This window comes from Delphinapterus leucas, chromosome 3 (genome assembly GCF_059928025.1).
Source record: "Delphinapterus leucas isolate spDelLeu-1000000601 "Yukka" chromosome 3, BTC_Dleu_Yukka2, whole genome shotgun sequence".
In the NCBI taxonomy this organism is placed as follows: Eukaryota; Metazoa; Chordata; class Mammalia; order Artiodactyla; family Monodontidae; genus Delphinapterus; species Delphinapterus leucas.
Genome location: NC_143131.1, coordinates 62,509,235 through 62,523,904, shown reverse-complemented (window position 1 = coordinate 62,523,904; position 14,670 = coordinate 62,509,235). Strand labels below are relative to the sequence as shown.

General features: G+C 39.5%; 1 protein-coding gene across 1 annotated transcript in view; it reads right to left on the bottom strand.

The window, feature by feature from the left end:
• The window catches only part of PDE8B (phosphodiesterase 8B), a 149,175-nt gene that overhangs the window by 28,750 nt on the left and 105,755 nt on the right, over positions 1-14,670 (bottom strand). The window contains exons 10-11 of the mRNA XM_089909039.1: positions 5,218-5,260; positions 1,419-1,496 (exon numbers count right to left, since the gene is read on the bottom strand). Of these exons, the coding sequence (XP_089765165.1) occupies positions 1,419-1,496; positions 5,218-5,260 (121 nt within the window). The remainder of the gene's footprint in view (positions 1-1,418; positions 1,497-5,217; positions 5,261-14,670) is intronic.

The window sequence follows — 14,670 nt, the reverse complement described above, 5'->3', positions numbered from 1 at the left end:
CTGCGCTTAAGTGCAGCAAAGGAACCCTGCACGGACTTGGGGGCCTGATTCCCACAGGACTACTGTCCTCCACTGCTCCCCATAAAGCAATGAATTCACCCATCTCTTAGTCCTAAAAGGCTGAGAGCTCAGCCACTACTTGCCAGGGACTGGAAAGGGTGGTCTGGCCTGGAACATTGATGACAGGAAGGCTTTGTGAGTCTCAGGTCCACAGGGGGATTTCAGAGAAGGTTGACGGGATCCGGAGGCCTCATCCCAACAGCCTAATGATCCCCCAGGAGTTACTTTCCCGTAAGTCACTAAAGCCCAACTTGGGCAGTTCCGTCACTTTCAGTCCTCAGCCACAGGCTGGGTAACTGGATGACTGCAGTGTAGGAGGGGAGGCACGATCTGTGGCCAGGGTGGGGTGGGCAGAAGAATGAGCCCCTCTCATTCTGAGTTAGGGCCAGGCACGCCTAAGACTTTAGGTTCTTAGCACCAGGAGCCCACGGTGGGTCTAGCTCTCATCTGTAAAAACTGAGCTAATCCCGTTGAAATTCCTTCACCCATTATCCTCTCCATCTAAAATGTCCTATCTTTACATGTGGTTCAAAATCCAAAAGGTAGAAGCTTTATTTTAAAAGCATTGTTCTCATCAGATCTTCCTACCCCTCCCTGAGAGGCAGGCAGGAGGGAATAGAACTCGCATGTTATAGAGCTGATAACTTAATGTAGCCGATGTCAGCAGAGCCTGCCTGCCGGTCAGCCATCTTTGTAGCCATCTCCACTGCCAGAGCAGCCACCATTGCTGCCCTTCTATACTCTTCAGCCTTCACTTCTCCCATGCTCTGGAGAGATAATGGATGATCCCATCTCAAACTCTATTCTGAAAACTGAACTAATCCAGTTGAAATGCCCTCATCCATTATCCTCTAAAATGGATACCCTCTTCATCTATCTACACCCTCAGCCCATCGGGAAGAATTTCAGTCCACTTTCTTCCTTCACGTTCTTGGTCCCAATCCCTTGCATGCCTTGTGGTCTATCCATCTTCCTCTATGAGTTATACATCTTATCCCTAGAGTCTTTGGTCCTTGCTAGTTCAGCCACTTCCCTCAGGCTCAGGTTTCCCATTGTGACCTGAAGGATAGCAGCTAAAAGTGACCTAGCTATTGAAACTGAGCTGCTCTAGTGGTTATGTGGCCTAACACACGTTAGGCCATAAAGGAACAAGCATGGAGTCATTTCACAGAGAAGGCAAAGACTATAAAAAGTAAAAAAAAGAATAAAAAGGCCTAAAATTTTTTCCATCTACAGGAAAAAAGCCAGTTTAGTTGTAATCCTATTCCTTAGGGTTTTGTTTATATGCTGAGGAATTCTTAAATATATTTCTGTGTCATTTTCTACACTTTAGAGTCAAGGAAATGTGAAAAACTTACCATCACTGCCTCGAGATGATATTGATTTCACATCAATGGACTCTTTCCTCCTGTTCTTGTGTCTGAATGAATGAGACTCTAAGGATTTCAGATTAGTAATGGAGAGTGATTAGTTTTCAAGCTTATTCACAGGCAAAGTTTAGACATATTTTTTCCCTCATTCTCCAAAGAAAACGAGGTTACTTTTTAAGCACTGTAAAATATTTTTAAGAAATAGTAAGCCACTGTCTCTTCAAATCATCAACACACACAGAATTATCAGTCATATTAATTGTAAAATGACATCTTTTCCTTGTGGTACCACATCACATTGTAATGGAGCTTATTATTAAGGGTTACTTAGTTCCATTAATAAATATCTTCTTGAAAATAAACATTAAAACTTGGGGGAGGGCTTCCCTGGTGGCGCAGTGGTTGAGAGTCCGCCTGCCGATGCAGGGGACACGGGTTCGTGCCCCGGTCCGGGAAGATCCCACATGCCGCGGAGCGGCTGGGCCCGTGAGCCATGGCCGTTGAGCCTGCGCGTCCGGAGCCTGTGCTCCGCAACGGGAGAGGCCACAACAGTGAAGAGGCCCACGTACCGGAAAAAAAAAAAAAAAGCACTTGGGGGAAATTTTGAGGGGTTTATTTTGACATGAAGGACAATACATTTCAATGGGTGGGGAAGACTTTTATGGGGATATTTGAGGAAATAAAATACTAGTCAAATTCATAGAGAGTAGAGTTTGAGAAACTAATTTGGACCAATTTTAGGTCCCTCTGTAAAAGACCTCTTGATGGTTTTCTAGGTTCTCCTGAGGATATGATTTCATCAAATGATGCAGACTGTTGATCCCAAGAATGAAGAGAAGAAAAAGCAGTTTTCTGATCCCAAAAAATTCCAACAATTTAACTCTCAGTTTTATCCTTGTTTTCTGAAGGAAAAAAAGCACTTAAAAAATCTGTGTAAGTCTTTGCAGACTTTGAATTTAATGCTCAAAATGTGCTGTCACATTAATGTGAGATCTAATCAAACGGTGCCTGCTACTAGTGAGGACCAAAGGATAAAAATGTCAGGGCAGCAGAGGTGGCTTCAGAAAATTGCATTTTCAGGGCATTTGCTTCTTGTAGGAGTAACCCATGAGCAAGGAGAGAAACTTAACCATAACACAGAATTTCTCCTCACTGTGCAGAAAGGAGGCAGACGTGCAGGTTTCAGCAGGGGGATGCTTTTCTTAGACACTGATAAATGATCATATTCCAAGAAAGAAAAAAAGATGCAATGCTTTTTAAAGAACCGTCTATTGACACCAAAAAAAGTGCAAGAGAGCATAGTAACTAAGAGAACCAGTTCCAGAGCCAAACTGCCAAAACTCCAATCTCCACTATGCCATCTAATAGCTGTGCAACTTTGGGAATGTTCCTTCTCTGTGTCTCAGTATCCACACCTGCAAAGTGGGGATAGTTATAGCACCGCATTCATAGGCTGTTGTGAGATGTAAACAAGTTAATTCATAGATAGCACTTAGAACAGTGTCTGCTACATAGTAAATATAAAGTTCATGTTTGCCTATTGTTATTAATTACATTTGTTCATCTGCATGTATACCTTCTTTTTAAGCAAATGTGGGATCATGTTATAATATTATTCTACTACTTGCTATCACTTTATAATATGTCTTAGATATTTATCTAGATCACATTTTTAACCATTTACTTTAATGTCATTAAACATCTGATTCAATTTTAAAAAGGTTAAATCAGTAACGAAACTTGAATTATATTTATACAGCATAAAGTGGAAGGCAGAACTATTATAAAGTTAATCTGAACAACATAGCCAGCCATAAGACCTTGTCTTAAATCACCTAACTTAAACTATTTTACTACCCCTTTGCCTAATTTTCTTTCAGACCCTGCCTAAATAATTTTCCTAGCCTTGGATTTGAGTTTCAGTATTTCTTTATAAGATACCTATAAAATTATATTGTTAAGATCATATTACATCTTTCAAACCCTGAGGAACTAATAGTGGACACTTGCAAGACATTGGATTCAGCCTATTACATTTAGGAATGTAATAATCATACATATTCCTAACAGTTGTTTACCAGATAACAAATTAAATCTAACTTATTAACTATTTAAGATTAAATTCAGGATTAAAGAGCACAAGAATTCCTCAAAATGTAGTTTCCAAATAAAACTAAACTAGGGAGGCTATAGCCCAGGCTGGCTGGTTGAATTCTAAATCATTCACTAGAAATAATTATTCAAAGATGGATAATGCTTATTCTTTCTGACTTTTATCTCAGCTAAAATTAAGAAAATCTATAGCAATAGAAAAGACTAAAAGTTTGGAGAAATTATTTATTCAATAAAGGCCATTTAAATCAAAGAATTCATTTATTCATTCTCTCAAAAGATGTTGTGGAATGAACTTTAAAACCAGAGAAAAGAAGGATAAGAGAGATTCAGATAGCTGTACTCAATGGCAAAAAAGGATACAGTGTCATCAATTAAAAAAAAAATAGCAACCACTTACTGAGCACCTACTATGCACCAGACATTGTGCTTTACTATTTATTTTAAATATAGTAATTATCTTACACAATCATTACAATTCTGAAAGCTACATAGTGCAATCCCCATTTTACTGATGAGGAAATTTAAACTTGGAGAGATTATGTGGGTAGCTTAAGGTCCGAGAGTTAATAAATGGTGGAACTTATGCTTTCCAAGATGGGAGGGTTTCAGTTAATCAATGTTCTGTATTTATTGAGTGTCTATTATGTGCAAGGCAATACTGGGCACTGTAAAGGATATGAAAATGCTTATAACAGTTTTTGACACTCAGAAGCTCTTAAGTTAAAATAATATTCTCACTAGGTTAAAGAAATAAACTAAAACATCTGTGAAAGAGAGAGACAGAGAAAAAGTGTAGAGGGAAGAGGAGAAGGATACCAAACAGTTAAACGCCAGGTACTGCTAGACATTATATACATTTTCTCCTTTAATTCTCATAGGCATTGTTAATTCATTTTACAAATGAAGAAACTGAAGCTCAGAAAGATCAAATGAAATCTTTCTGAGTAGGTGAAAATATGGTCCATTTTAGAATCCAGGAAAGGCACTACAGGAAGTAGCCCAGGGTCCAACTTTATGCCTCAGTGGCTGGGAAAGCCACCAACAAGGGAGAGAATGTGTGGTGTGTGTGCAGGAACGAGAATTTTAAATCTTTGGTAGCAGACTGATTTTCCCCTCTAATGATCAAAGAATTCTAGACCTTTCAAATGTAGAAGTCATTAGGTTCAGCCTCCTCTTTTTATGGCAGAGGAAACCAAGAGTCAGACAGTGAGAGTCTTGCTCGAGGTATGATGTGAGGATGTGGGCAGCTGAAATGGTGATTTGCTGCTCCTGACTGCCTGGCGAGGGCCCATTCACATTTTCTAATTGTATGTAGTCACTGACTGCTGCAAAGAAAGCGAAGACTAACTATGGTATAATAATGTGTGTCCCCTGGACTTTCAGGCCACTCTCTATTTTCAGTTTATCTTGCTCTTCATGGTTTCTAGTCAGCAAAAGAAACCAGGATGAAGAAGGCATTCAGTAGAAAAGGTTGCCATGAATGAAGATTCAAAGCTTTTTAAGGGATCCTGCTTTTAACCTCGCTCTCAGACCTTTCAGTATCAGCACTCAGATATCAGCAATCCAAGTTCTGGGGTGGTGACTGTCAATCCAGACTTCTTCAGAGTGATTCATAGACTTGAACCCACAAATCCCACCTGAGTATGTAAGAGTGAAATTGAAGTATTCTCACCTGTTTGAGAATTATCTCCTGAGTCACGATGAACCTTGTGAATCTAAAGTTGTTCAGAAGTTTGGTAAAGCAAGAAAAAGAAATTTTAAATATGGTATTAGTTACATTTCCAACCAATTTCATTAAAAACTCTGAAAAATTCAAGAAAACAAGAAGTTGCACAGATAATATGAACAGATGAAAGATGGACACCAGCTGATAATACTACAAATTCTCTGTTACATCCGGACACTTATAGAATGCCTGAGCCTGACAGCAGGGAGAAACCCAAGGGATACACTTTCTAAGCAAGACGTCTAGATCTCCAGTCAGCTGTTCTCATTTTGACAGTCTGCAGAAATGCAGAAAGACAAAAAACCAAAATTTAAAACAAAATTTAAGATTTTTATACGTACTCTGTCTATATTTCAGACATGCTATACATTTTTCCTGTAATATAAAAGCAATCTAAATTTAAGCCTAGGATATTAAAAAACTTTCCCCAAAAGCTCTTCAAATGCACTTCAGTTATAGACAGTCAATTTACTAAATGTTTCTTCATAAAGTCTGAACTTTAGATTCAATTTTGCACCTAGTTCTTTCTCGGTATCAATTTTTTTGTGCTAATGCTCAGTACATATCTGTCAAATGTTTAGTGCAGTTATTAACATTAGAAATAATAAATATGCTTTCTTTGGGGGTTCTGCATTTCTGGTGTTTATAACTAAGACACTGTTACTGGGGCACACCTAGCTTTATCATGATTATAATCATGCTGCTTTGCTGCTAAATTCACCTACTTCCAGTTTCTCAAACCATCACACATTTGTAAGCACTGAATGAATGGAATAAGTTAACCTGAAAAACAAGACAGATGAGTATGTAGGACTGTTTATGGGGGCAAGATCAGTATGGTTTAGCAACATCAGCTGTAACAGCCAGAAGTCCCGTATATTTCAGATACAGTAAAATGTTCCAGCTTGATTGAACCATTGAAAAATCATCATGTAAAACTGAAGTGTTAAAATAGGGGTTTTGTATGAATTATTCTGCACAGTTCATTCCACGTAATTACAGAAAAAATTACACGGCCAGCCTGTGTGAGACCTTGGCCTTATATGTGACTGAGGGCTGTGGCTTATTTATCCCGTAACTATGGGAACTTTTTTATTTCTTCTGTGAACAACTGTTTTATGTTTTTCCTTTACAAATAAAGATCATTTGCTACAAAGCTACTGAGTGCGGTATGAATTTCTGATAACCAAATGAATACAACTTTTTCTCAGTCAGCTTCAGCTCAAAAGCAAGTGATCTTTAAATGCTTAGCTTTTCTCTTTGACTCACAATACATCTCTCCTTTAGGAACAAAGCCCCATGGCTCCCCAGATTACACAGAAAGCCACTTTCTTGTCTTTCGTTGACTTCTGCAGGCCAGCTGATTGAACTGTGGGCCTCCTGGGAGGTCAGTGTAGGCTTTGTGCTCCATCTCGTCTCGACGGAACTAGATGAAGCCCAAGGTCCAGCAGATGCACAGTCCAACCCTGCCTTTGGGACGGAAATGTGCACCTGCCCTTGAAGGGAGAAGAGGGGACAGGGAGGAGAGGAGAGGAGAGGTACTGGGTCCATCTGCTGAGGTGGCTCTGGCCTTTCTCCACACAGGATGTTGCATTCAGCCATTTCTGAGCTGAGCACGCTGCATCCCCATAAACCCGTGGCCCTCAATTGGCTCATCTGTCTCTGATGGACTCTTCGTTATGGACAGCAGCAGAAACTGGAAGTACTCCTCAAACAACCAGTCACCACTTGCTTTGCACGCAGAGGTTCTGCAGGGCTGTGTCAGGTCATAATTCCCTTCACAATCCTCTGTGGTAAGAGCAGTGCCTGAGGACAGTTTGCCCATCACACCCCAGCAGTGCTAGGTTTTTACTGAAGCTTCCAACTCAGGTTATCTTCCTGCCTCTCCCAGATACCTCCTTTTACAACCAAAGATTCATGTGAATGAAAACAATTCTTTTAGAATTACAGTTTTCTTCTTGGAAGGCTAAACCCACCAATCATTTATAACTTGGTATGAATGCTTTTATTTAAAGTATTTCCTCAGGGCTTCCCTGGCGGCGCAGTGGTTGAGAGTCCGCCTGCCGATGCAGGGGACACGGGTTCGTGCCCCGGTCCGGGAAGATCCCACATGGCACGGAGCGGCTGGGCCCGTGAGCCATGGCCGCTGAGCCTGCGCGTCCGGAGCCTGTGCTCCATCCGCAATGGGAGAGGCCACAGCAGTGTTTTTTTACCGCAAAAAAACAAACAAACAAAAAAAACCCCAAAATTATTTCCTCATAATTCTCAGTCAGGTTCACTGAGGAAATACAGAGAACGAGTGGTCCTGTAGTTTGGCACTCTCTGGTGGGCAGCCAGGAGAGGCCTGTGGGCAGGAAGAGAGGAGGAACCACTCCTCCTGTGACCAAAGCAGCCATCTCTTACATGTTTGCACGGTGCTAGCAGCTCTACATTTACAATCTAGTCATTACAGCACCCTTGAAAGGAGGAAAGGTTGTCATTCCTTCTGACAGATGCAGAAGCTGAGGTTTCGAGAAGTTGAGGGGCTTGTCTGAACCACACAGCTAGCACGCAGCAGATCTCAATTTCAAACCCAGCTCTCTCCATCTAAAACCACTTCTCTTTGTCACGTTGCTCTCTACAGTCAGGCCCTAGAAGGGAAGCCCCGGCGCAAGCTTGTTAAACTGGGGTTTGAGGACAATATCCCTGGGTTCAGTGAAGGGCATGTGTCTGAATACAATTTTCTGTGTAATTTTGGGAAGGGTTTGAATCTCTGCTATCGATAGGTTTTGTCACATGCATGCTAAAGCAAAGAAAAGAAATCGTAATTCAATGGTTACATGTCAGCCAATCTCTCCAGAGTGTAGTGTTTTTGTTTTCCCTTTTGTAATGGAAATGCATACAGTAATGACTAAGAATTCTGATATCATGTGTCCCCCAGGCTTCAGCACTAAGGTTCTGCAATGTGAATACTGCTGGCCTTGCCTGTGCCACTCTTGCCAGAGCTCAAAGCTGGAATTTCTTAGCAAGGCCTTGGAAGCTTACAGCCTGTTTTTGGGAAAAAAAAAAATCATAATTCCAACCTTTTAATTCCTTAAAATACTATAGGTTCCCACAAGTGTTACTGTCCTTGTGCTAAATGCTTTGTGTACAGATACTTTATTATGCTTGGCTCAAAAGCACTACGAATTCTGGGTGTGTGTGTGTACACGTGCGTGTATGTGTGCTTTCAGGGTCATTTGATTGTTTTCCTCTTAAAGAATAATCATTTTAAGACGATATTTTCTTTACACATCCACCAGAATGTCTAAAAAAGAAATTCTGTCAAGTATGTGGAACAAGTAGAACTCTCACATGTTGGAGGGTGTATAAAGTGGTACAGACACTACGAAAAAGGTCTGGTAGTTTCTTACAAAATTAAACATATGCCTACCCTAGGACCCAACAAATAACATACAAGGGAATCCCCCCATAAGGTTAACAGCTGATCTTGCAGCAGAAACTCTGCAAGCGAGAAGAGACTGGCAGGACATATTTAAAGTGATGAAAGAGAAAAACCTACAACCAAGATTACTCTACCCAGCAAGGATCTCATTCAGATTTGATGGAGAAATTAAAACCTTTACAGACAAGCAAAAGTTAAGAGAGTTCAGCAGCACCAAACCAGCTTTACAACAAATGCTAAAGGAACGTCTCTAGGCAGGAAACACAAGAGAAGGAAAAGACCTACAATAATAAACCCCAAACAATTAAGAAAATGGTAACACAGGAACACACATATCGATAACTACCTTAAACATAAATGGATTAAATGCTCCAACCAAAAGACACACACTGGCTGAATGGATACAAAAACAAGACCTGTATATATGCTGTCTACAAGAGACCCACTTCAGACCTAGGGACACATACAGACTGAAAGTGAGGGGATGAAAAAGATATTCCATGCAAATGGAAATCAAAAGAAAGCTGGAGTAGCAATTCTCATATCAGACAAAATAGACTTTAAAACAAAGACTATTACAAGAGACAAAGAAGGACACTACATAATGATCAAGGGAATCAATCCAAGAAGAAGATATAACAATTGTAAATATTTATGCACCCAACATAGCACACAATAAATAAGGCAAATGCTAACAGCCATAAAAGGGGAAATCGAGAGTAACACAATCATAGTATGAGACTTTAACACCCCACTTTCACCAATGGACAGATCATCCAAAATGAAAATAAATAAGGAAACACAAGCTTTAAATGATACATTAAACAAGATGGACTTAATAGATATTTATGGGACATTTCATCCAAAAACAACAGAATACACTTTCTTCTCAAGTGCTCGTGGAACATTCTCCAGGATAGATCATATCCTGGGTCACAAATCAAGCCTTGGTAAATTTAAGAAAATTGAAATCGTATCAAGTATCTTTTCTGACCACAACGCTATGAGACTAGATATCAATTACAGGAAAAAATCTGGAAAAAATACAAACACACGGAGGCTAAACAATACACTACTTAATAAGCAACAGATCACTGAGGAAATAAAAAAACACCTAGACACAAATGACAATGGAGACACAACGACCCAACACCTATGGGATGCAGCAAAAGCAGTTCTAAAAGGGAAGTTTATAGCAATACAACCCTACCTCAAGAAATGTCTCAAATAAACAACCTAACCTTACACCTAAAGCAATTAGAGAAGCAAGAACAAAAGAACCCCTAAAGTTAGCAGAAGGAAAGAAATCATAAAGATCAGATCAGAAATAAATGAAAAAGAAATGAAGGAAACAGCAGCAAAGATCAATAAAACGAAAAGCTGGTTCTTTGAGAAGATAAACAAAATTGATAAACCATTAGCCAGACTCATCAAGAAAAAAACGGAGAAGACTCAAATCAGTAGAATTAGATGAAAAAGCAGAAGTAACAACTGATACTGCAGAAATACAAAGGATCATGAGAGATTACTACAAGCAACTCTATGCCAATAAAATGGACAACCTGGAAGAAATGGACAAATTCTTAGAAAAGTACAACCTTTCGAGACTGAACCAAGAAGAAATAGAAAATATAAACAGACCAATCACAAGCACTGAAATTGAGACTGTGATCAAAAATCTTCCAGCAAACAAAAGCCCAGAACCAGATGGCTTCACAGGCGAATTCTATCAAACATTTAGAGAAGAGCTAACACCTATCCTTCTCAAAGTCTTCCAAAATATAGCAGAGGGAGGAACACTCCCAAACTCATTCAACGAGGCCACCATCACCCTGATACCAAAACCAGAGACAGATGTTCACAAAAGAAGAGAACTACAGGCCAATATCACTGATGAACATAGATGCAAATAGCCTCAACAAAATACTAGCAAACAGAATCCAACAGCACATTAAAAGGATCATACACCATGATTAAGTGGGGTTTATCCCAGGAATGCAAGGATTCTTCAGTATATGCAAATCAATTAATGTGATACACCATACTAACAAACTGAAGGATAAAACCCATATGATCATCTCAATAGATGCAGAAAAAGCTTTCGACAAAATTCAACACCAATTTATGATAATCCTCGAGAAAGTAGGCATAGAGGGAACTTACCTCAACATAATAAAGGCCATATTTTACAAACCCACAACCAACATCATTCTCAATGGTGAAAAACAGAAACCATTCCCACTAAGACCAGGAACAAGACAAGGTTACCCACTCTCACCACTAATATTCAACATAGTTTTGGAAGTTTTAGCCATGGCAATCAGAGAAGAAAAAAAAATAAAAAAGAAATCCAAATTGGAAAAGAAGAAGTAAAGCTGTCACTGTTTGCAGATGACCTGATACTATACATAGAGAATCCTAAAGATGTTACCAGAAAGCTGCTAGAGCTCATCAATGAATGTGGTAAAGTAGCAGGAAACAAAATTAATGCACAGAAATCTCTTGCATTCCTCTACACTAATGATGAAAAATCTGAAAGATAAATTAAGGAAACACTCCCATTTACTATTGCAACAAAAAGAATAAAATACCTAGGAATAAACCTACCTAAGGAGACGAAAGACCTCTATGCAGAGAACTATAAGACACTGATGAAAGATATTAAAGATGATAAATACAGATGGAGAGATATACCATGTTCTTGGATTGGAAGAATCAACATTGTGAAAATGACTACAGTACCCAAAGCAATCTACAGATTCAATGCAATTCCCATCAAACTAAACAATGGCATTTTTCACAGAACTAGAACAAAAAATTTCACAATTTGTATGGAAACACAAAAGACCCCAAATAGCCAAAGCAATCATGAGAAAGAAAAATGGAGCTGGAGGAATCAGGCTCCCTGACTGCAGACCATACTACAAAGCTACAGTAATCAAGACAGTATGGTACTGGCACAAAAACAGAAATATAGATCAATGGAACAGGATAGAAAGCCCAGAGAGAAACCTATGCACATATGTTCACCTCACCTTTGATAAAGGAGGTAAGAATGTACAACAGAGAAAAGACAGCCTCTTCAATAAGTGGTGCTGGGAAAACTGGACAGCTACATGTAAAAGAATGAAATTAGAACACTCCCTAACACCATACACAAAAATAAACTCAAAAGGGATTAAAGGCCTAAATGTAAGGCCACACACTATAAAACTCTTAAAAGAAAACATAGGTAGAACACTCTGACATAAATCACAGCAAGATCCTTTTTGACCTACCTCCTAGAGAAATGGAAATAAAAACAAAAATAAACAAATGGGACCTAATGAAGCTTAAAAGCTTTTGCACAGCAAAGGAAACTATAAACAAGATGAAGAGACAACCCTCAGAATGGGAGAAAATATTTGCAAGTGAAGCAACTGACAAAGGATTAATCTCCAAAATATACAAGCAGCTCATGCAGCTCAATATCAAAAAAAAACCCAATCCAAAAATGGGCAGAAGACCTAAATAGACATTTCTCCAAAGAAGATATACAGATTGCCAACAAACACATGAAAGGGTGCTCAACGTCACTAATCATTAGAGAAATGCAAATCAAAACTATAATGAGGTATCACCTCACACCAGTCAGAATGGCCATCATCAAAAAATCTACAAATAATAAATTCTGGAGAGGGTGTGGAGAAAAGGGAACCCTCTTGCACTGTTGGTGGGAATGTAAATTGACACAGGCACTATGGAGAACCATATGGTGGTTCCTTAAAAAACTAAAAATAGAACTACTATACGACCCAGTAATCCCACTACTGGGCATATACCCTGAGAAAACCATAATTCAAAAAGAGTCATGTACCACAATGTTCACTGAAGCACTATTTACAATAGCCAGGACATGGAAGCAACCTAAGTGTCCATCGACAGATGAATGGATAAAGAAGATGTGGCACATATATACAATGGAATATTACTCAGCTATAAAAAGAAATGAAATTGAGTTATTTGTAGTCAGGTAGATGGACCTAGAGTCTGTTATGCAGAGTGAAGTAAGTCAGAAAGAGAAAAACAAATCCCGTATGCTAACACATATATATGGAATAAAAAAAAAAAATTGGTTCTGAAGAACCTAGGGGCAGGACAGGAATAAAGACGCAGACGTTGCAAATGGACTTGAGGACACGGGGAGGGGGAAGGGTAAGCTGGGATGTAGTGAGAGAGTGGCATGGACTTATACACACTACCAAATGTAAAATAGGTAGCTAGTGGGAAGCAGCCGCATAGCACAGGGAGATCAGCTCGGTGCTTTGTGTCCACCTAGAGGGGTGGGATATGGAGGGTGGGAGGGAGACGCAAGAGGGAGGAGATATGGTGATATATGTATAGCTGATTCAATTTGTTATAAAGCAGAAACTAACCACCATTGTAAAGCAATTATACTCCAATAGAGATGTTAAAAAAATAATGAGTCAAGGCCAGGATCACAACAATAACAAGCTAACAAGCAAATAAATACTAGATGCCTCCTTCAACATTCATTTCAGAATCACCTTGGGAGAGTGTGAATAGCATTTGGTAGAAATATCTGAATCTGCTTTTGTCATCACGGAATGACAGTCATACGAGGCATCAGTCGTAATTAAAATCACCAGGTTCCCAGTATGTGAGCCTGGTAGTCGTCCGTGATGCTTCCTTTTCTCTCATCCTCATGACTAGTCCATCATCAAATCCTGTAAAATCTCACTTCTAAATACCTCTGGGATTACCCATTTCTCTCCATTGTCAGAGTACAAGGCTACCATCAGCTCTCATCTAACTCTAACCTCAGCAATAACCCTTGCAACCTAATCCATTCTCAACTTTTCAATGAGTGTAATCTTGCAAAACTGTACATTTAATCCTGTCATTCTCCTGCTTAAAACTCACACTTCCCAATTGGTCTCAGGGTCAGCCCCATTTGACAACCTGGCTATGAGGCTGTGCTCACCCTGGCCCCTGCCAGCTCCCCAAATGCACCACTGACCCCTGCTACTCTGTCCTGGGCTTTCAGCTTGCAGGCCACACTGCCATCCCTCTAATTTTTCCATGCTCTTTACAACCTCAGAGGCTTTGCACATGTGACTCTTACCCAGAAAGCTTCCCAACCCATTTTCTTCCTTTTGCCTATTTATCCTGCAGATCTTAGCTGAACGGTGGTTTCTCAGGGAAGCCTTCCCGGGTATTTCCTGCCCATCCCAGTCCCTCACGAGGTTAAGTCCTAGTGTCCTATGTTCTCAATGGACTTTTCCTTTATTGCGTTTTTTTACAGTTCATAACTTTGTACTTATTTGATTGTTTGTTATCGTTCCCAACTGTAAGTCCTACTTTTAGCAGGAGCTGTGTCTCACTTGATTACCTTTGTATACTGAGTGCTAACATAGTACTTGCACATAGAAGTTCAGTAAATATGAGTCCATAAGAACTGAGGTTAACCAGGTTCTTCACCTTATAGCTTGTGGTGAAAACACTGTTGTTAATGATTTGAACATCATATTGGTCTTTGTTGATTATACTTAATACGGATGTCTCTGAAGCATTTCATGGTAGAATACTGATAAGGAAGTTTTTCCTTAAAATGAGTGTTTTTTTGAAAAAAGCAAATACAGTAGTGATAAAAAAAAAATCCATGTGCTCTGATAGCGTCAAATCTATGACAAGCAAAAGAGCTGGTGTGATGGTGAGAAATCAAGGCTATCAAACACCTGAGTGCACCCTCATCCCTAAACCAGTTGCTGCACCTCTGAGAGATTCTTTGTTAAGTTTCTCATCGTAATCAATGCAGTGATAAAACCCAGTAGATATTATTTAAAAAACAAAATGATTGTTCATATCTGTGCATACATTTGTAAAGGAATGATAAGTGACTTTGAAATATTTCTTGATTATACAGAAGAGTGCTGGCCTTGATCAGAGTTTTCAGCCTTTGTCTTTGTATTGTT